This window comes from Girardinichthys multiradiatus, chromosome 22, assembly GCF_021462225.1.
Source record: "Girardinichthys multiradiatus isolate DD_20200921_A chromosome 22, DD_fGirMul_XY1, whole genome shotgun sequence".
NCBI classification, from domain to species: Eukaryota; Metazoa; Chordata; class Actinopteri; order Cyprinodontiformes; family Goodeidae; genus Girardinichthys; species Girardinichthys multiradiatus.
The window spans coordinates 3925532-3948394 of record NC_061814.1 but is presented as its reverse complement, the minus strand read 5'-3'; the positions used below and the strand labels follow the sequence as shown (position 1 = coordinate 3948394).

The 22863-nt window shown below is 39.1% G+C and overlaps 1 protein-coding gene and 1 long non-coding RNA gene across 6 annotated transcripts in view; one reads left to right on the top strand and one right to left on the bottom strand.

Moving 5' to 3' along the window:
• ltbp1 (latent transforming growth factor beta binding protein 1) overlaps window positions 1–22863 on the top strand; it is a 260233-nt gene that overhangs the window by 136626 nt on the left and 100744 nt on the right. For all 5 annotated transcript variants that reach the window (XM_047351281.1, XM_047351282.1, XM_047351283.1 and 2 more), the window contains 5 exons: window positions 278–484; window positions 3569–3870; window positions 11383–11485; window positions 20598–20657; window positions 22213–22335. In XM_047351281.1, the coding sequence (XP_047207237.1) occupies window positions 278–484; window positions 3569–3870; window positions 11383–11485; window positions 20598–20657; window positions 22213–22335 (795 nt within the window). The remainder of the gene's footprint in view (window positions 1–277; window positions 485–3568; window positions 3871–11382; window positions 11486–20597; window positions 20658–22212; window positions 22336–22863) is intronic.
• Window positions 7282–8089, bottom strand: LOC124858942. Its single transcript, XR_007035981.1, has 3 exons — window positions 7922–8089; window positions 7516–7730; window positions 7282–7417 (listed from the first exon to the last, which is right to left on the bottom strand). It is a non-coding gene; the product is annotated as an uncharacterized LOC124858942 (long non-coding RNA).

Sequence of the window (22863 nt, the reverse complement as noted above, 5' to 3'; positions counted from 1 at the left end):
TTATAACATTAATATTTACCATGTTATCATTTAAATGATCTCCTCATCCACGGATTCTAATTTTCACAGAGGCGATATTAATCACATGTTGGGTTTTGCGGCACTCGATTTTACCATGTTCAGTATTTCACATCTGTAATTCATTTCAAGTAAATATTTGTTACTTTGACCCCTCATAAAATCACTGGCATCAGCTCTGTCTTTTTTACACTGGAAGGAGGGTTCCTGCTTCCATCCCTGCACTAAAATGTTTTGCTTTTGTCTGTTTTCTTCTCAGTGGTGTGTCACCTACCATGCATTAACGGTGGCAAATGTAGTGCCAGGGACAAGTGCCAGTGTCCTCCAAACTTCGCTGGCAAGTTTTGCCAAATGCCCATTCACAATGGTCACCAGCAGCACCAGCAGTCATCCGTAGCCTATGGCCAGGCTCAGATTGTCTCTACACATACCCTGCCCCTTACAAACAGCCATGGACAGACTCCTGGTGAGTAATAAACACAACTGTTATGTCAGATCTAGTTCTAAAAACGTAATCAGGTATGCCTTGTGTTTGACTCTTGAGTTTAAGCAAGTTGTAAAATCTCAAATATTAAGTAAACATACCACTTTGAGTGCTGATCAGACGTTTACATACACTGATCATTCACTCATCATTCACACTCATTGCATGAATGTCAAAGTGTTTTTGGGTTTTTAAAAAATAAATTTAACTCATTCTGTGTTTTTTACAGTGGGCTGATATCTCAACATACATTTTAAAAAAGGAATTTGAGGGGATTAATTTGATTTTTAATGGATTTTCTTACAGGTTAAAATTTATAAATATGGTCTCAAATACATGTACCCCATCTAATATTTGGATAAATGGCCTTTGGAAGGTTTCAGAAAACCCACATGGATTTGTAGCCATCAACAAGAATCTGGCATAATTTTGCAGTGATATCTGACATCTCTTCTTATCAGAACTTATAGAGCTCAGTTACATTTATTGGTTTCCTGAGATGGATTAAAGATATTTTTTCAGCTGGATTGATCTCATGACCATTGAGAGTTCCTTTCACTATACTCAGGGGTTGCATCTGGTGTTTTAAAGTTTGGTTGCAGCTACTCACTCCTTGAAACCCATGTTATAAAGTTCACAAAAAAGTTTGGAACACATGATTTGGGCCACCCACCCAAAATAATTGTCTGTGTGACACAATAGTTTTGGCTAAATTATGTAAATACTTAAAAAAATAGTTATTGCCTTTGCCAACGATCTCTTGCATATGTGGTCCTGTGTTGAAAGAATGTTGCCCACCGCTGCTCTGAGGGATATATATACAGTATTGTGCAAAAGTTTTAGGCAAGTGTGAAAAAATGCTGTAAACAAAGAATACTTTCAACAATGGAAATGTTAATCATTTATTTTCACCAATCAACAAAATGCAGTGAATGAACAAAAGAGAAATCTAAATCAAATCAATATTTGGTGTGATCAACCTTTGCCTTCAAAACAGCATCAATTCTTCTAGGTCCATTTGCACACAGAGTTTGAAGGAACTCGACTGGTAGGTTGTTCCAAACATCTTGGAGAACCGACCACAGATCTTCTGTGGATGTTGGCTTTCTCACATCCTTCTGTCTCTTCATGTAATCCCAGACACACTCCATGATTTGTAAACTGGATGCTAAAATCACTTCTTAGCTGGTTAAAAATCACCATTTTAAGGCAGCTTTTCCATGTAGTGACAAAGACAGTGTATGCTTTAACCTTGTTACTAAACAAAACACATTGCTTTATTGACAGTAACGTTATGCCATTGCAGAGCAATCGGAGCTGGATCAGTTTGATTACATTGTTTAAATATGAACATATGCCAGGGGAGGGTTATTATTTTGTGTCACCAAAAAAACAATTTAAACAATCAAACATGTTGTATATTGTTCAAATATTGGCAAAACAAATGAAACAAATTTAGTAAAATCATTGGAAAATAATTTATTTTTACTTACATAAATGTTCGATTTAACTGTTTTGCAGGAGTTATGTGATGCTATGTTTAAAATTAGCAAAGCTATGACATACAGATTGCCAACTCCTACAGCAATCTATTTTTATGTTGCTAATATTGTGTTCAGGTTTAAATATTCTGGCTGTTTATGATAAACTCTGAACTCTTCAAACAAATACTCTCATAAAAAACAACAGAACCCAGTGAGTCTCCGAAAAAATTTAAAAGGTCAATGTAGACAAATTAATTAACAGACATATTTGTCTTTTAAACTGTTAATATTTATTGGCCAATTTTTTGCAAGTTACATCGAGCAAGATAAGAGAAAAAATCTCGTCAGGGCAGACAAACCTGCTGTGATCAGCACAACAAAAGTTAACTAACTGTAACATTCCAGAAAAACAAGGGCCTAACGGAACAGAAGGAAAAAATCAGCAACGGGGTCATTTATAATGATGCAGCGTAACAATCCCTGCATATTTCTAGCAACACAGCAGAGGATCTGTTTGCTTTTTCTCTTGTTCCAGCCAGTAGCACACGCAATTTCCTTATTTAAATAGGGCTTTCTGCACTTGTCTTTCACCTGTTATCCATTGTGGGCGCAATCTTTGAAGTTTGCACGCAACACGCCCTCTTATTGCATGTGCAATTTATTTATAGTACACGCAAATTACAACCCGGTATTTGGGATCTTTGAAGATCAGGCGTTTTATGTGTAAAACACTTGACAATAGCTAAAGGCCAGTGCACACCCGTAGCACCTAGCAGCAGCACATCAAATGCCACCTGTCAGTTAACACCTATATGTTTCTCAGAACCTATAACATTTGAAAACATGATAACACTGAAAAGAATCGCTCAGCGGTAGGTGGAGTGTTGGCTGCAGTGGGTTGGTAAAATCTAGTTATTTTTTTTCATCCACAACACAAATAAACATGATGAAATTTTTATGAATTTAGACAAAGATAAGTATGTCAAATATTTTTTAATTGTTAGTTCGAATCAGATGTTAATTACCAAAATGACTACAAATGACAACATACCAGTGTAGGCTACCCACACTAGTCAGCTGCTCAGTCAGCTGCTAAGTGAGCTCAGTCTTTCTACTTTAGTGGCTCATACACACTGTCATGTGTCCAGAGAACAGCAGTAACATTCTCTTATTTGCTCGTGGCCTGTCTCAGAAAAAAACCTTGTGGTATCTTGGCTGAAGCTACCCTTATTACTATCTTTTCAGTAGAAAGCCAGTATGCTGCCGTGTGTACAGCTGGGCTATAGTCCCCTGCCCCCTGTTGGCGACCTTAGATGAGTGTTTGGCTGCTTCTGTAGTCCTGTCATATTGTTGTTCATTAGATTTTCAAAACTAGTGCACTAACTGTTTAACTAGTGTCAAAATCATATTCTTAGGACAAAATACCCATTGCAATAGATGCACGATTATGAGATAAGGCCTTAACTGTTAACTGTTCTTTGGCTAACATCATACACTCCTGAGGTACGTTGCTCTTTAGACTCCACTTTTCCTAAATAAGTATATTGCTGTAACTGTATAACCACCTCTTATGTCCCACCAGTGTTCAACCCAGGCATTGTTAACATCCACATCAAACACCCTCCAGAAGCCTCGGTTCAGGTTCACCAAGTGTCTCAGCTGGACAATTACTCCAACAATGGGCACCAGCAACAAAGGTCCCACTCAGGTTCCTCTTCCTCCAGCAGCTACAGCTACCACCACTCTGAAAGCAGCCAGAAGATTCAGCAGCATGGCTACAACATAATCCATCCCAACGAGCATGGCCACAAGGTTCCCCATTACCAGCCCATCACCTCCAAGAACACACTGGGTCGCTGCTTTCAGGAAACAGCAGCCGGTCAGGTACACTGTCAGAGATCAGTACTGCCAGTTATCACCTGAGCTCATTCTACACAACATCAGACCTGGCTCCAGTCAAATGTATCTGCGGGGGCTGTGGAAAAGTTTTTTGGGGGTTGGCAGCAGTAAATAGTATTTTATTTAATATAAATACGTAAATAAGCATTTATGTAGCCATTTAAATTAAATAACCATGTTTATTAATACAAAACAAAGAATAATGACTTAAACAGCAACATGTAAGTGTGCATCAGTCACCAGAAAATGCTAATTGTGCTCAGGTTTGCATGAACTTTAGCTCATACATTGCCGAAATCTTAGAAACTAATCAGCACTGCATTATAATCATTGTTTAAAACACAACCTGAAGGCAAGAAGAACGTCTCCTAAAGAGACGTGGAAATGTTTTTGACAGAATAGGCTACTAAATATTTTAAACATTTCCACTCTCTTTTTTTTGCACAAACCTTAAATGCCATCAATTGGTGGAGTTTCTGAGTGCTGTGTTCAAATTCAGGGGCTGCATCCTTCGAAGGCTGATCTACATAGGCTGGGTGGCCAGAAGTAATTGGCTGTGAATTTGGACGGTCTAACCTTCATCAGCTGTTCCCGCCCTTACCTCATCATAACTTCTGTCACCTAGCAACCGTGACAGCATGAAGCAAGAGCTGGGAAGCTGTAAAGATGAAGCCCGAAGGTTGACCCTGCTGTCTCCACTGTATATAACTGCACGTTTTTTTTTTTTACCCCTTTCTGTATTCCTGATGGCTTAGAAGCTTGTTTGCTTCAGAATATAAATTTTTTTTTCATCTTTTAATTTTATTCTCGCTCAATATTCAGCCATTTAAAATGTTTAAAATAACTTTTATGGTTGTAGATATATATAAAAAAATAATACTACATAAAGTATATTGATGACAAATATCACTTTTAACAACAAAAATACACAGTCCAAAGACATGCCTGTTAGGTTAATTGGTCACTCTAAATTGCCCTTAGGTGTATGAATGAGTGTGTGCATGGTTGTTTGTGTGTTGCCCTGAGATGGACTGGCGACCTGTCCAGGGTGTACCCCGCTTCTCGCCCATAGACTGCTGGAGATAGGCACCAGCTCCCCCGTGACCCACTATGGAATAAGCGGTAGAAAATGACTGACAACAAAAATATGGGAAGAAACTTGTGCCATCAGAAACTGAATTTGAATTTCTCAGACTGAATCTGTATTTGTGTAATTTGAAATTAAATGCATTGGTTTGAAAATGAATTTCACTTAATTGAAACTGAATTTAATGGTTTGAAACTGAATTAATTTGCTCAGAAAATGTATTTTGTTGAACTGAAAATTCAGTTTCACTACTTTTACTTTCAGTTCTAAAATTCAATTTCAGTTCTAAAATTCAGTTTTTTGTGTCACACATCCGGGACCTTGAAGCCACAGATTAAAGATTCACGGATGTCATTCACTATTGCTGTGTCCAATTTGAGGTGCTGCATTCTTTGAAGGACACATTTGTTGGCCGATTACGTCATTGTGAGGCAATGAACTCTACTATGGAAGCAAATCGTTACCATATTTCAAATGAAAAAGCATTTTCAGAAATGCTTTTTCATTTTAAGAATGTGGCTGCATAGTTTGACTCATAAATGAAATTAGTTATCAATAATCCTATTTGTATTTTAATTTTCTTCTTCAAGACTGCTCATTCCTTCACTAAATTAAAATGAAAAAGACATTTGAGATTTATTTTTCAAAATATTCCCCAGCAAATAGATACCAAAATTAAATTTGAAATGTAAAATTTGAAAATGAAAAAGCATTTCCAGAAATGCTTTTTCATTTTAAGAATGCGGCCGCGTTATTTGACCCATAAATAAAATTAGTAATCAATAATCCTATTTGCATTTTAATGTTCTTCTTCATGACTGCACATTTTATGCCATAATCAAAAAGAAAACAAAGCAGACATTGCTTTTTCGTTTTCGTGGTCTGCCCGCAAAGTACTGCCCAGAACTCGAAAACGAAAAAGCATTCCGAGCTGCGGGTGCAGAAGAGTGACGTCCGCAGCCGCTCTTCCTCAGCTCCCTGCTGACCGAGCTACCCATCTTGTTCGGTAGGGGGCGCTGTGCACGTCTGCATTGCATTACATTGCAAACGTGCCGAGAAATTGATTGAATTGCAGCAGGGCCGAGCTCAATTTGTGGCAGTGGCAGGCAGAACTGGTAGTTCCGGTGGCAGCCTTATGGCCTGGGACATCCAGCGTGTTTTTAAGCATTTATTTATAATTTTCTGTGAGTGACAATTCAGAATAGCTGCTCATGCTCTATAATAAACCGGCTGTTTGTGCAATAAATCTTTGTCATCCTTTCAACATGTCACACATACACATAGTGCTATTTATTTATTTTATACCTTATGTTATGGGTCTAAAGCTGTTTATTAAATAATAATCAATAATGAAATTATTATGTAAAGGTAACAGGCTATAACAACAATGACAACCCATTTGCCGATAATCAGCATCAGTTTCCACAAAAACAGCGGTAACCGCATTGGCAAGTTTTACAGCCGGTCTGGCACCTTCTGGCATCCTCGCGGAATCCCGTGCCACCCTGCGGCAGACTGTGGCAGTTCCGGTGGCAGCTTCGGTGGCAGACTGTGGCAGTTCCGGTGGCAGCTTCGGTGGCAGGCTGTGGCAGTTCCGCCACAGCCTGCCACCGGAACTACCAGTTCTGCCTGTCACTGCCACAAATTGAGCTCGGTCCTGCTGCAATTCAATCAATTTCTCGGCACGTTTGCAATGTAATGCACTGCAGATGTGCACAGCGCATCCCACCGAACAAGATGGGTAGCTCGGTCAGCAGGGAGCTGAGGAAGAGCGGCTGCTGACGTCACTCTTCTGCGCCCGCAGCTCGGAATGCTTTTTCGTTTTCGAGTTCTGGGAAGTACTTTGCGGGCAGACCACGATAATGAAAAAGCAATGTCTGCTTTGTTTTCTTTTTGATCATGGCATAAAATGTGCAGTCATGAAGAAGAACATGCAAATGCAAATAGGATGATTGATTACTAATTTTATTTATGGGTCAAATAACGCAGCCGCATTCTTAAAATGAAAAAGCATTTCTGGAAATGCTTTTTCATTTTCAAATTTTACATTTCAAATTAAATTTTGGTATCTATTTGCTGGGGTACATTTTGAAAAATAAATCTCAAATGTCTTTTTCATTTTAATTTAGTGAAGGAATGAGCAGTCTTGAAGAAGAAAATTTAAATACAAATAGGATTATTGATAACTAATTTCATTTATGAGTCAAACTATGCAGCCACATTCTTAAAATGAAAAAGCATTTCTGAAAATGCTTTTTTATTTGAAATATGGTAACGATTTGCCTCCATACTCTACAGCTTCGCAGGCTTCTCCAAATAGGTCCGGCAAATGCGTCCTTCTTTTCCCCAGATATGAAGGATGGGTCCGGTGTATCCTTCGTGGGCCACCCTATCCCATGATTCATTGCGGGTCAAAGTAGATTGAGGTAACGGAAGTAGCAAAGCCTGGAGGAGAGGGAAAAGCAGTGAACAAAGTTGGATATATTGCGCTTTCTGTTAAACAAAATGAACTTGTTTTTAGACTAGAGTGTAGCTGTGTAAACCTGAAATATCTTATCGGTTTATCAAGATTTCGCTTAATTCCACACGTGCTCCGACGTGTTCGGAGACGTCCGGTTCTGCTGCCCTGACACCGGGCTCACTGCCGGCTCGCCTCGTCAGCGCACAGCTGACCGGGGGGTTGAGGTGCGATGAACCCCGAGAGAACAGCTGACTCCCGGCACGTTGTTTTCAAGCTCCTGCTGGGTTTCCCCAATGGCTGGAAGTTAATCACAGATATAATTCAGTCAGATGATATCTAATGTTGATGTTCTTTTATTTTTATGCTCTACAAATAAACTGATTTAAACGTTGTTCCTAAAGTTAATATGTTAGTGTTTAAATTGTTACATTTTTACAAATAGATTTACAAATAGATTTTTATATTTTTTTTAATGTATGAACACAAACCTTTAACAATTTAAATGGCTGGATAATGAACAAGATTATAAAACATGAAAATAAGCCATTAGGGCTCCATTTGTTCGGCTTCACAGCTCTGTGCTCGCTATCATTGTTGCTAGGCAACATAAATTACGCTGAGGTAAAGGCGGGGGAAACGCAGACCGACATAACACTGGCCATGCTGATCTAGCATGTTTACCTAATATCTACAGGTAGCATAAGTGTTGCTGTTTGACCATCATTTGTTTACATGATTTCTTATAGACGTTTACAGGTCCTTCTCAAAATATTAGCATATTGTGATAAAGTTCATTATTTTCCATAATGTCATGATGAAAATTTAACATTCATATATTTTAGATTCATTGCACACTAACTGAAATATTTCAGGTCTTTTATTGTCTTAATATGGATGATTTTGGCATACAGCTCATGAAAACCCAAAATTCCTATCTCACAAAATGAGCATATCATTAAAAGGGTCTCTAAACGAGCTATGAACCTAATCATCTGAATCAACAAGTTAACTCTAAACACCTGCAAAAGATTCCTGAGGCCTTTAAAACTCCCAGCCTGGTTCATCACTCAAAACCCCAATCATGGGTAAGACTGCCGACCTGACTGCTGTCCAGAAGGCCACTATTGACACCCTCAAGCAAGAGGGTAAGACACAGAAAGAAATTTCTGAACGAATAGGCTGTTCCCAGAGTGCTGTATCAAGGCACCTCAGTGGGAAGTCTGTGGGAAGGAAAAAGTGTGGCAGAAAACGCTGCACAACGAGAAGAGGTGACCGGACCCTGAGGAAGATTGTGGAGAAGGGCCGATTCCAGACCTTGGGGGACCTGCGGAAGCAGTGGACTGAGTCTGGAGTAGAAACATCCAGAGCCACCGTGCACAGGCGTGTGCAGGAAATGGGCTACAGGTGCCGCATTCCCCAGGTCAAGCCACTTTTGAACCAGAAACAGCGGCAGAAGCGCCTAACCTGGGCTACAGAGAAGCAGCACTGGACTGTTGCTCAGTGGTCCAAAGTACTTTTTTTGGATGAAAGCAAATTCTGCATGTCATTCGGAAATCAAGGTGCCAGAGTCTGGAGGAAGACTGGGGAGAAGGAAATGCCAAAATGCCAGAAGTCCAGTGTCAAGTACCCACAGTCAGTGATGGTCTGGGGTGCCGTGTCAGCTGCTGGTGTTGGTCCACTGTGTTTTATCAAGGGCAGGGTCAATGCAGCTAGCTATCAGGAGATTTTGGAGCACTTCATGCTTCCATCTGCTGAAAAGCTTTATGGAGATGAAGATTTCATTTTTCAGCACGACCTGGCACCTGCTCACAGTGCCAAAACCACTGGTAAATGGTTTACTGACCATGGTATCACTGTGCTCAATTGGCCTGCCAACTCTCCTGACCTGAACCCCATAGAGAATCTGTGGGATATTGTAAAGAGAACGTTGAGAGACTCAAGACCCAACACTCTGGATGAGCTAAAGGCCGCTATCGAAGCATCCTGGGCCTCCATAAGACCTCAGCAGTGCCACAGGCTGATTGCCTCCATGCCACGCCGCATTGAAGCAGTCATTTCTGCAAAAGGATTCCCGATCAAGTATTGAGTGCATAACTGTACATGATTATTTGAAGGTTGACAATTTTTGTATTAAAAACACTTTTCTTTTATTGGTCGGATGAAATATGCTAATTTTGTGAGATAGGAATTTTGGGTTTTCATGAGCTGTATGCCAAAATCATCTGTATTAAGACAATAAAAGACCTGAAATATTTCAGTTAGTGTGCAATGAATCTAAAATATATGAATGTTAAATTTTCATCATGACATTATGGAAAATAATGAACTTTATCACAATATGCTAATATTTTGAGAAGGACCTGTATTTGACTTGGTGATGGACATCCGCTAAACTCATGTATGCTGCACTGCTCCAGCTTAAAATGCCGTGAAGGAAATTTAACCTGATGCGAAACGTAAATCGATGAAAGGGTTTGTACTCTGCCTTGGGCGGGCCCACATACCTGAATGGGCGGGCCTGGCCCGGGTCTGCACAACATGATGCTTTTCACTCTCTCTAGATGGATCCTAATAGAACTCAATAGTCTTATGCTAGATTATATCCATGTTCAGACTGTAACCAGATTACCAGACATTTAGAAAATGTAGAAAACAAAATTTATTCATGGTCCTTTCTGAGAAATAAAGCACAGCATTAAAATTAGGCTTAGGACTCTACAGTTAACATAGGAAACAAATGGATCCCTCACTGGGATAAATGAAGTGGTGATGACTGGAAAATATATAACTGCAGATTGTATCTGACACCGCACTCTTCCTTTCAGCTCACTCAACAGTGTAGAGGGTGTCAACCACAAAATGGAATAACATCACCCTAACATCATGGAATTGTATCTCACTGTGGAAATGAGAACAATGAACAATTTGTACCTCTTTAACCAACACACATATTAAGTTATGGTTAGGTTAAGTTAAGGTCAGTACAGAATACATTATTAAATAGGGCTGATGAGTACTTTATGACCATTTTATTTTATTCTACTTAGTCTCATTTTCTCCTCAATGTTCAACAAACAGATTGAAGCAAATTGGGTTTAAGATCAGCATGTTGTGGGGGAAGCAGGAAACAAAGTCACAACCTGACCGCTCCTAGATGACTACTTATTTTTACAGGACGGTAGGGAAAGCTGTTGATGATGATGTACTGTATGGTTGGAGATGGTGGAACTTTCAAACAGGAAAAGGAGGTCATGTGTCCAAAATAGACAGGATTAAAAAGGTGCAATTCAGGTTGAGTGGGCTGGAGACGAAGTTAGAAAGGCAAAGATGCCATATCTTAAATATGTGCAGAGAACAGCGGATATATTGGACAGAATATGTTGAATATGGAGCTGCTAGAGAGGAAGGAAAGAGGAAGAGCATAGAGAAGGGACCTGGATGGTAGTGAAGGAGGATTTGCTGTGGGTGGTGAGATAGAGGAGGGTGCTGGAATTGGGTTGAGGTAGAGACAGGTGATCTACTGTGGTGCCCCCTAAAAGGAGCAGCTTAAAGAAGCAGAACAGTTTAGGCCCGTCATCAAATGTGGACATCTTTATTGTGTCACTGCCTGAACAATACAAATTAAGTCCAGTGGATGGCTCTCATATCAGGTCCTAGACAAATAACATAATTTTCCCATCAGCCAGTAAATACTGGCTGATGGGAAAAGAAAATGATCTCCATTGAGTTTTAAAGTCTTAAAGAGACATGAGCAGGTCACATTTTGTGAGGTTGTTTTGAGTTTATGAGGGGTGAGGAGGAGAAAGGTGTATCTATTTTAAATATGGAGGGTCATTCACGTGTTTGATTGTAAATGATTGGGAATGTAGAAAAAGTAGAGCACAGAACCACTTTGCTCTTTTCTTAATAAAATAATATAATATCAATCTTCTATTTTTTGGATCTGCAGTGTGGAAAGGCTTTACCAGGTCTCACCAAGCTGGAGCAGTGCTGTGCAACCATTGGGACTTCCTGGGGCTTCCACAAATGCCAAACGTGTCCAAATAAACCTTGTAAGTTTAACCCAGATATTGTAAAGATCTGTTTTTCTCTGTGTGTCCTGGTAGGAAATAACCAGTATGCACATTTTTCATGTTTAAAGGCACAATAGAAATTGAGAAGAAAGGAAACTTTGTAGCACTTAGTTTTTTGGGCATTTCCACAGCGAGGTGAACTCGGTTAGTGCATCAGGCTGCAGTAACATGTGGACAAGGGGTTAAACATGTCTCTGTTGGTGCAGGGCTGTCTTTGTAAGGTGGCTTAAAATTGATCTGAAAAGATCAGTAAAAAATCAAATAATGGCACAACATAAACTATATTGCCAAAGGTATTGGGTCACAGAACCAAACCAGTGAATTCTGGTGTTCTAAACACTTCCATGGCTGCAGGTGAATAACATTTGGTGGGGAGAAACATGACTGACCTGAACAGAGTCCTGACCTCAACCTTCTTGAACACCTTTGGGATGAATTAGAGTAGAGGCTGGAATTCTGATTTTCTCATCTAACTATGAACACACTCCTAAACCTTGCGGAAGATGTTTACAGAATAGTTAAAGTTGCTGTTGCTGGCAACGGTGGCTCCATCAACAAATTGGACCTTATAGATAAAAATAGGATGTCATGAAAGTTCATGTACATGTAAAAATATACAGACAAAGACTCTTGGCAATAGCGTATTACAGCTATACTACCAATTAAGAATAAGAACACTAGAACGTCTCTAATAGAAGTTAATTTCCAATGTAACTCCAATCTCCTCATAAATCATTAAAAAATGGTCATCGTCTTACTAGTACTGTGATAAAACTCTGAACTTGTTTTCAGACAAAATCTAGGTTATGTGAAAAATGATCTTGGGGAAGCTGGGATGCTAATCTTTCTAAATCAGTGTTTCAAAGTTAATGTGCCACATGTTCTAAAGATATTCTTGTACGATCTTCCTCAGCACTCTGTCATGTTTTACGACTTCAGACCCACATTTGAGTAAAGTCGGGAAACAGGAATCAACAGTATATTTAAATATTAATGAATCGTGTAGTTAGCCGGTCTGGAGCGGGTCTGAATTAGGATCCAGAGTGTTAGGTCTGAATGGTGGAAGGCTGCTGATGAAACGTTGGAGGGCGGACAGGATGGCTTGATGGTTCCGGTGGCTCCTCAGGTCAGTGCCTGGGGTTCTCTGTTAACTCTTTGGGGTTTCTACCATTTCTGCTCCACTTTTGTTCCATGGGCACAAACAATCTTCTCTTTTTAAGTTTGCCATGAAAATATTATATATCAACATGTGTTTTATTTTTTCAAATTTTCAATGAATGCTTTTATGACCTTTAGACTTAACCATAGATTAACCCCTTAAATGTCAGTTTTATTGATTAAAGTGTGCCATATTTTTAGGAAAAAACTATGTATAAAAGATTTATCCATCCTATCTATCATACAAATAGCATGTGTAGTACAAAGTGCTTTGCAGAAGTCAAGGGAAATAAAGGGTTTAAAAAAAACCAACAACCTCCATCCTACCTCACTCTGACCAATAACACAAAGTTAGACACACACACACACACACACACACACACAAACTACAGAAAGATAAATAGGAGGCAAAATAAAAACATTAAAATTAATACAGTTTAAAATGTCTATATGTAATAACAAGAAAATAAAAAGTAAAAATCGGTTAATTTCTCAAAAAAATAGAACAAACAAGAATAAAACTCAATTAAAAGCTTTGCTAAACTCATATGTCTTGAGTTTGCATTTAGAACTTTGAATGCTCCTAGCTGTCCTTGGTTCGACAGGAAGGCTGTTCCACAGTGGTGGGCCTTAATAACTAAAAGATGCTTTCCAGTAGGTCATTGTCTCAGGTTTGCAGGGACTTTAAGAGTAGAATAATGTGAGCTCTCGGTCTGGTCCTCGACAGAAGACATGCAGCTGAGTAATAGAGCTGTATATACAGGTGGATCTCAATAAATTAGAATATTATTACAAAGTGTATTCATTTCAGTAACTTAACTCACAAAGTGGAACTTATATAGATTAATTCCACACCCACTGGCGTTTTTAAGTCTTTATTTACGTTTATTAGAATTTTTTTTCGGCTTACAGCTAATGAAATCAATATATTTAAGATTAGAATATTAATCAGTAAAAACATTTTTTTACAGATGTGGGCTTTATGTAAAGAAAGTTTCATTCTTTAAGGTTTTTATTTTCAAAAGGTACTTTTAATCTGACAAGCTTAATTGGAACACAGATTGTAATTCACTGAGATGTACATGTGTACACAGTTCATATATACAAATTTATAGATTTACAGTGCATGAAAAATGTCTTTACCTAGTGGAAAATACTACAGTTAAACTTTAAAAAGATGTAATAACCAAGGAATAAAAACATTTTACACAGATTTTCTCTATTTATTTTAAAACAATATTATTTTATTAAATCTCAACAGTTCTGAACCTGATCCTGGCTCACAATATATACCTGGTTCTAGTAGGTCAAATAAAGAGTGGAAACAGTCAGTAAGCAGGGTGTGACTTGTTGCATATTAACACACAGGTTGCTCTCACCACTGGAGTTATTTCCAGATGAAAGGCTCTGAATGCCAGGGTGACGTGTGGTGTCAGCCCTCGCCTCTGAACTCTTTTTATAGAGTTATACTGAGCTGTGAGGGGGGAGCTGTGGAAGGTCCAGACAGTCTTTTTATGTGGCAGCTAGCTATTTAACACTACTCCCTTTATAGATAGATGGAACCTTTGAAGCCAAGGTTCACGATGTAGCCCTGACAAATTATAAAGAATCTCCAATAAGGGAGTTTGATTAAAACTCTTTCCTATTCCAGTTGTTAGTTTAAACAGCTTGTCTGGTGTTGATTGCAGCTGCATCTTAATCCAGTCTTTTCAACTTAATTGTAAAAGGGGAAGACACTGATGGAAACCAAAGGTTTGTTTTAAAATGCTCTATGGTTCATTGCTACACTCAACAAACAAGGCTTATGTTCACAGGTTTTAATTCCATATTAGTTCCTGAGAACATGTTGCTCTCAGTTGAATAATTCTGATTTTGCATTTTTTTCTGATGGAGATTTTTAAGAATTCTATCTAGTGGGAAGTACTTGAACCCTATATACAGTGGGGGGTATTGCACACCAGATGATTTGTCTGCAGTTTTGTTCCCTTCAGGAATGACTAGGGCATAAGTCCAGACTATTTTTTCTTTGTCTTTCAGTTGAGTGTGAAAGAGTCCATTGTGCCTTGGAGACATTGGTAGCTGATAGTTAATTTAGCTTTCTTGGTCAAACAAATGTTGCATTGTTGTGTCCCACAGAACAAAACCTCTGCATGCAGGTCCCCGTCTACCAATTTCCCACTGGTAGCCCTTTCCAACAGTAGAATAAGCCTAGTTTCCATCTGCAACAGAAAGGGGCTTCTCACTACAGTATTTGAGTTACTGGGAGTAATCGTGCTTTCTGATCAGTATTTGTCTTCATCATCCATACTTGCTTGATCCTGTTCTAGGTTATGGTCTGGGTTGGAGTCCATCCCAGCTATGAATGAATGAGAAGTGTGATACACCTGGTCTTATTCTAGTTATTCTGCAATTAAGTGGTCTTCTACTGTTTGTTTGTGGACAGTTTCAAAAAATAACGTTTAATACAACATTCACTCTTCCTGAGATTAAAAAGAGTTGTGGGCATAAAAAACAAAACAAGGCCACCCGAGTGGCCACATTTACTGTTAGCAAGCTTAATTTTAATGCATGGCAACTAAAAAATTATAATCAACTAAATATTGCAAGCACTATTTGTCAACACTGAAAATGTAACAGTGATTGCCTTTTGATAAATTGTGGAGCTCCACATTTTATCGTGACAATATAAAATTTCTCCTCTGCTTTTTGGAGAGACTAATCCTAATCTGGATGAACCATGTGACCTTTTTTGCTAAGACCCGAGAGCTGAGATTTGTTAGAGCCACGGTGGTCATGTCAATTCTAGAACTGCGCTGCTCAATTCAATTCAAAAATACTTTATTCATGCCAAAGGGAAATTAAATGTTGTTGTAGCTCATTATGAAGGTTTCGTCAAAGAGCCGTTGTAGATGCTGATGGCTCTGGGCAGGAAGGATCTCCTGTAGGTCTGGCTTACAGCACATCTGAAGAAGCCTCTGACTGAAGACACTGTTATTGTAGGACAGTCTCATGAAGAGGATGCTCAGGATTCTCCATAATGTTCTTCATTTTATGAAGAATCCTTCTTTGCACAATGATCTCCAGAGGTTCCAGAGGAGTCCCCAGAACAGAGCCAGCCTTCTTTATCAGCTTGTTGAGCTTTTTTAAGTCCCTGGCTCTGATGCTGCTTCCCCAGCAGATGATGGTAGAAGAGATCAGACTCTCCACAACAGACTTATAGAAGATATGCAGCATCTTGCTGCAAACACCAAAGGACCTAAGCTTCCTCAAGAAGTACAGTCTGCTCTGTTCCTTCTTGTAGATGTCTTCACAGTTGCATCTCCACTCTAGTCTGTTGTCCAGGTGAACACCGAGATATTTATACTCCTCCACCACCTCCAGTTCTTCTCCCATGATAGAAATAGTTTTTGACTTATTCCTGTTTCTCTTAAAATCTACAATCATCTCCTTTGTTTTATTCACGTTCAAGATGAGATGATTGTTTCCACACCATGCCACAAAGCGGTCCACCACCTTCCTGTACTCAGCTTCTTGTCCATCTCTGATCCACCCCACGACTGCAGAATCATCCGAGTATTTCTGCAGATGACAGGAGTCTGTCTTGTACAAGTCTTTGATCCAGGAGATTGTTGAGGCCTCCACCTGAGTCTTCTGGAGTTTCTGACAAAGCAAATCAGGTTGGATTGTATTAAATGCACTGGAGAAATCAAAGAACATGATCCTCACAGTGCTGCTGGCTTTGTCCAGATGACAGTGGGTTTGTTGAAGCAGGTGTATGATGGCATCTTCAACTCCAACTCCACAGCGATAAGCAAACTGAATGGGATCCTGATGGTTTACTGTTTCCATACTCAGGTGGGCCAACAGGAGTCTCTCTAGGACCTTCATGATGTGAGATGTCAGGGCAACAGGTCTATATTCATTGAGGAATGATGGGTGAGTTTTCTTTGGTACCGGAACAAGACAGGAGGTCTTCCACAACACCGAAACCTTCTTCTGGGCCAGGCTAAGGTTGAAGAGGTGCTGCAGAATCCCACATAGCTGCTCTGCACAGGCATTCAGGACTCTAGGGCTGACATGATCTGGACCTGCAGCCTTATTCCAATTCAGTCTCTCCAGTTGCATCTTCACTTGATTTCTTGAGACACACAGGTGGAAGGTGGAGGCAAAGGAAGCATCAGCATCTTCTGATATGGTTGAAGGCAAACATGTAGAAGCAGAAGGGTCCATCGCTGAGGTGGAAGATAAAACATTTGAGGTGTTACTGGACAGCTGTGGGTCCGAGGAGAGTGGGATGTCTGTTTGGCTGTGAGCAGGAGAGGAGGATGTGAAGCTTGTTTCTGAACTGAACCTATTAAAGAATGTGTTCAGTTCATTGGCTCTGTCCAGACCTCCATCGGTCCGATCTTCCTTTTGCTTGAAGCCTGTGATCTTCTTCATCCCTGTCCACACATCTCTGATATTGTTTTGCTGGAGCTTGCTCTCCAGCTTCTTCTTGTACACCTCCTTGCTGTCTTTAGTCTTGACTTTAAGTTGCTTCTGTAAACTCCTCAATAATTCTCTGTCTCCCTCTCTGAAGGCTCTTTTTTTCTTGTTAAGCAGGTCCTTCAGGTCACTGGTGATCCAGGGTTTGTTATTGGGGAAGCATCTCACGGTTCTGGTGGAGATGATGTTATCCTCACAGAAGCTTATATAGTTGGTTACACACTCAGTCAAGGCATTGATGTCCTCTCCATGTGGCTGGCACAGTGCATCCCAGTCTGTAGCCTCAAAGCAACCTTGGTGAGCTTCATCAGCTTCCTGTGACCATTTTCTTGCAATCCTCTTTATTACTGGTTGCCTCCAACACCGGAGTGGACAGTCGTCCAAAAAAAATAAATAAATAAATCAACAAGGTGGCAGCAGGTTGGAGTAGCTCTGTTACTTTTGATTCTGATTTATTCTTTTTTGGGAACTCTTCCTCTTGATTTTTTTTTGGATGACTGTCCTGTCCGGTGTTGGATGCTGTGCAGCTTGGAGGAATTTTCCTAATACTTTTCTACTTTTGGACATTTGTTATGATACATTGCTGGCAACGGGGTTGTTTCTTAGAACCGGGAGCAGCTGATTAATATCTCAAAAGCTCAAATAATACTTCAACTACAACCCCAAATCCCTGATGAGTTGAAAAGGAGATGCCGTGGATGCAGAGCAGGAGCAAAGAGAAGAGAGAGAAGGAGGAAGTTCAAACCATCTCTTCCATCGATTATGATGGGCAATGCGAGATCGTTGGGAAACAAGTTGGATGAACTCCAAGCCCTACAAAGGACCCAGCCAGAGTACCAGGCATGCAGTATTATGTGTTTTAATGAGACATGACTTCCCTTCATAAATCTACCAGAAAGAAGAAGATAATGATTGAGTTACTGATAAATGAAATCCACAAGCACAAGGACCATCCCATTGCATAAAAATAAATGACACCAAATAACAGTCCTATGAAGATCCTTTTATGTTGACTATTAAATGTAGTTGAGAAACTGAACAACATTAAAATGTATTTTTTTAAACCTGTGCCATCTTGCTATATTAGGAAGATTCATGCTAAATGAACTCACCAAAGAGTCCCAGGAATGACCCAGGTTCTCCATGCTGGAGGGAAATAGACCAAGGTCCTCTTGATTTCCAGTTTCCTGTTAAGTAAAACAAACAGGCAATTTTAAATGACTTGCAGATTTCCCTAAGGCTGTATCACACACTATCCTATTTAAGAAAGGCTCTCTCTTGAAGTCCCACTTTGTTTCTTTTAGAATTGTTTTTAAGATTCAGCTTTTAAATATCAGAATGGTCTGGCATCTCTTTACCTCAACAAGCTTTTACATCCAAACATCCCCAGTAGTTTTTAGTTTCTATTTTATCTGCTATTTACCTGTACCACACTTTGGTTGTGAAGCGCTTTATAAATATTAAAATGATGATGATGACTGTGGCAAATTGTCAACTGCTTGAAGGTTTCCATGACAACACAGATGATCCACAATTTTAGCATAGCATACTTTAAGATAAAAGTACAGAATTAACTAAAAACATTTGACACACAGTAAACAAAATATCAGACTTTGTGTACTGTATTCCCATTTAATTCAGTTCAATTCAGTTTTATTTATATAGCGCCAATTCACAACACATGTCGTCTCAAGGCACTTCACAAAGTCATTTCAATCGAATCATACAGATTTCAAGTCAGGTACATACATTCCAATTAATCGCAACTGTCAAACAGTGCTGTCAGAAGTAGCTTCTAAAATACAAAAAACCGAGAGAGAACATATAGTTAAAAGCTGAAATAACAGCAAATAACACAAAATTGTAGAGTAGAATGAGAATGTAGCAGAAATAGTGAAGGTGGTCATTATGTCCTCCAGCAGCCTAAGCCTATAGCAGCATAACTACAGAGATAGCTCAGGATAACCTAAGCCACTCAAACTATAAACTTCATCAAAAAGGAAAGTTTTAAGCCTAGCCTTAAAAGTAGACAGGGTGTCTGCCTCACGGACTAAAACTGGGAGCTGGTTCCACAGGAGAGGAGCCTGATAACTAAAGGATCTGCCTCCCATTCTACTTCTAGAGACTCTAGGAACCACCAGCTCTGAAGCCTGACTGAAATTCTTCAAACAGGTCATTGCTGTGTAAATGCTCACACATTTGATTAGCAACTATTTTCTCAAGAATTTTACATAAAAACAGAAGATTGGATATAGGTCTGTAATTTTTCAAGTCATCTCGATCAAGCGAAGGTTTCTTAAGTAAAGGTTTAACGCTACCTTAAAGCATGTGGTACATGTCAATTTACTAAGGATAGATTAATCATATCTAAAATGGGGCTGGTAATCAGTAGGAACACTGTTTTACAAGCCCACACATTCTTATCCACACGTGCACAAAGCTGAGATTTCCAGCGTTTTTGTTTTTTTACAAAGCTTTTTTTTACAACTATGCAGTCTGGATTACAAGCACAAAATATTTATGACTGGAATTTGTCTGGTCAAAATCCATACTTGCAAGCTGAAACACGCAAGTTAAGGAATTTGTGCAGAGTTTTACATGTAGTTTTTAGCTTTGTATCTGTAAACAGAGCTGAACAAAGAAACATTGCAGCTTGTGTAATTATTTTTTACGAGTACAAATCAGTTTTACACACACACACACACACACACACACACACACACACACACGCACACAAAGCTGAAATTGCCATTCACAACTACGCAGTCTAGTTTACAGGCATAAAATATTTATGACTGGAATTTGTGTCCATAAAAGAGTATGGGCTTACAATGTTGAGAACAAGACATCTGACCGTCTTGGGAGAAACAGGCAGGGAAACGGAGCAACAATGGAGGCAACGGAAGAATCCAGCAATGAACTATGAAAACATTGAGCTTGATTACTGAGGGAGTGTAGAGAGTGACATAGAGAGCGTGTGAGTTAATCAGGAGTTAATGTGGAGCAGCTGGGGCAGAATGGAAGCAAAGGAACTGACTGAGGAAGACTAATTGACACACAAGGAGCTCAACTAAGGCACACAGAGACTGCTAACCAAGGGGAAAAACTAATCTTTAACGTAGATAAATAAATCAAAATGCACAAAGAACAGCACACAAGATTTAACTAAGAAACTAAACACAAAGTAATTATTATTGTTAGCATGGTTTTCCCACATTAGTTAAACACAGAAATTAACTGAATACGATAAGACAACAATAATAAAGACTTAAAATACTCTGACAATTGTTTCTTAAATGAGGATGGGTGAAAATCGCTCTGCCTTATCTAGACCTTAAAGGTGGTGATTGTATGCTATAGAATATATGTTCATTTCAAGAAACATTTACTCTGTCTGTTGATTTGAAAGACCAACATTGCAGCTACTCCTCTGTCCTTGCTTCCTTAGCCATCCCTCTGATAGACTGTCCACTAGGATATAAGAGAGTCAACAGTTCTCATTGCCAAGGTAAGAGCCTCACTTTATCTTTTATTGGCCATTGTAGTTGTTGGCTAGCTATTTTACAACTATGAACGTGACAGAAAAATCTCAACTGATTGAACAAACTCAATGATATTTAATACAGAAATGCAAATTGTTATTTGAATGTAAAACCACAAAAAAGAAGCTTAGCCCTTTACTTAGCACTGCTCAGTTTTTTGACCGAAACACATGGCAATGTACTTCCTCATATTTGAGTGAATTGTGTGGAATATAATGCAAAGTCAAAATTATATTTAACTGTGGTCCACTTAGAAAAGCTTATGGATAATTAGATGGTAAGATGGTACTGGAACTTTAAAGTCATTATCTTTGAGGATGCTTAGAAGTAGGAGAACATTTAATGATTCCCCTTTATATGCAGTCATACTCCCAGGGAGGATTTGAAAAACACATTAAGCACAAATGAAATGTCATAACAAGCTTACACAGACTGAACAATTCAAACACTTTACTTTTTTTTTAAGATTTTTTGTTGCAGTACTAGTGGCCTTTATTTTTCCTAGATTTTTGACAATAGATAGACAGGTGGCAGAGAAAGACCCAGGACTCGAACCCAGGACTGCCACATCAATGACTAAAGCCTTTTGAACATGGGTTGCACGCTTTAACCTCTACACCACCATCACTGCAACCAACACTTGACATTTTAAATTACATGTGTCATATCAGAATAGCTTCTGACTGTTGAAAGGAAGTTCAACAGAGCTGGCACTTCAAAAGACTTGCATATGTATTTGCTGTGAAACGTGTTTCTACAAAGTAGTAACACAGTGTCATGAAAGGTGAGCAGCATGATGAGTAAAAGGTTTAATAATAAAGAACAAAAACAGTTATTACTGTATGGGGAATTTAAGGACAGGCACGAGAAGAACAGGATGTGAAACACAGGTAGAACTTTGTCATGGAACAGGCACAGAATGGGTAGGCAAACAGGGGAATCTAGCAAAAGGTAAAAGCAACCTGAAAGCTTAAATACAGGGGAGAAGTAAGGAGAAAGAAGGGGTTCATGAACATTAGGCTCCTCCTATGAATTTGAAAAATCTATAGTTAAAATAGTTAAAAACATTAAATTATACAAAACAGAAATCATTCAGTAAGATAAAGGTAACATGAAATAACAGGTCTGAGTGAAGAGCCATTTTGGCAAAATAAAAAAGTGAATACACATACCCCAAATTATTGTTTTCTGATCTTTCGAGATCTGATAAGATGTTGATTGCTGATGGTGTTTAATCAAATGAAATGTCATTTTAACATCTTTGTGACAATACATGTGTCTAGAGAGCATCTATGCATTAGAGTTGTTTTGTGTATGCATATTTTATTATGAACAATTTAATGAACATGTTAGCCTTTAACAGGATAGAAAACCCAGCGTTGTTGTTTAGAACAAGGTATAAAAATGAACAGTGATAGAATCAGCAGGCTCTACATCTTAAAGCTCAGTGGACCAAAGGTAAAGGATTCTTCAAAAGAATACCCTTGATTGATCATGTCTTCCATTTTTTCTGACTGACAGATGTGGATGAATGCCAGCTGCAGGGTGTTTGTCCTAATGGAGACTGTCTGAACACTGTAGGCAGTTACATGTGCACGTGTAAACCTGGCTATGTCCCAGACTCTACTCTCACCAGCTGCATACGTAAGTCCAACAGTCAGGAACTCTAAAAGTTTCGTCAGTCAAACTGTGTTACATATATTCAAAGCAATCAGTGATGCATCACAGTTGCATGATGGTCTATAAGTTTTGCCAACTTACATACTCTATGAATTCCCAGCACACTATGATAATGAAACACTGTCTCAGGCTGTCTTGTTGCCAGTGTCAGAGTAGGGACAACACGGGGTTGTACATCAAATTACAGCTTAAAAAAATGCAATATAAGTAAATTATATAAACAGTGAATGTGTGTTGCGAGTAATAAGCAGTCAGCAGTGCAGAGTATGCTAATGTAGGTGTCAGTTACAAAAAATAAGACAAACCGGAACCTGAGCCTTCATCTCTGGGAAACATAGACATGCTTCAGTGCCCTTTGAGCGAGATCATCTGTCTGTCAAAGCAAAGGCTGACAAATTTCAGGAATGAAAAGAGAAACAAATTGCTTAATAAATCACTAACTGTGCCAATAAATGCAAGAAGACGATACAAATATGATGCAGGCATTTAAAG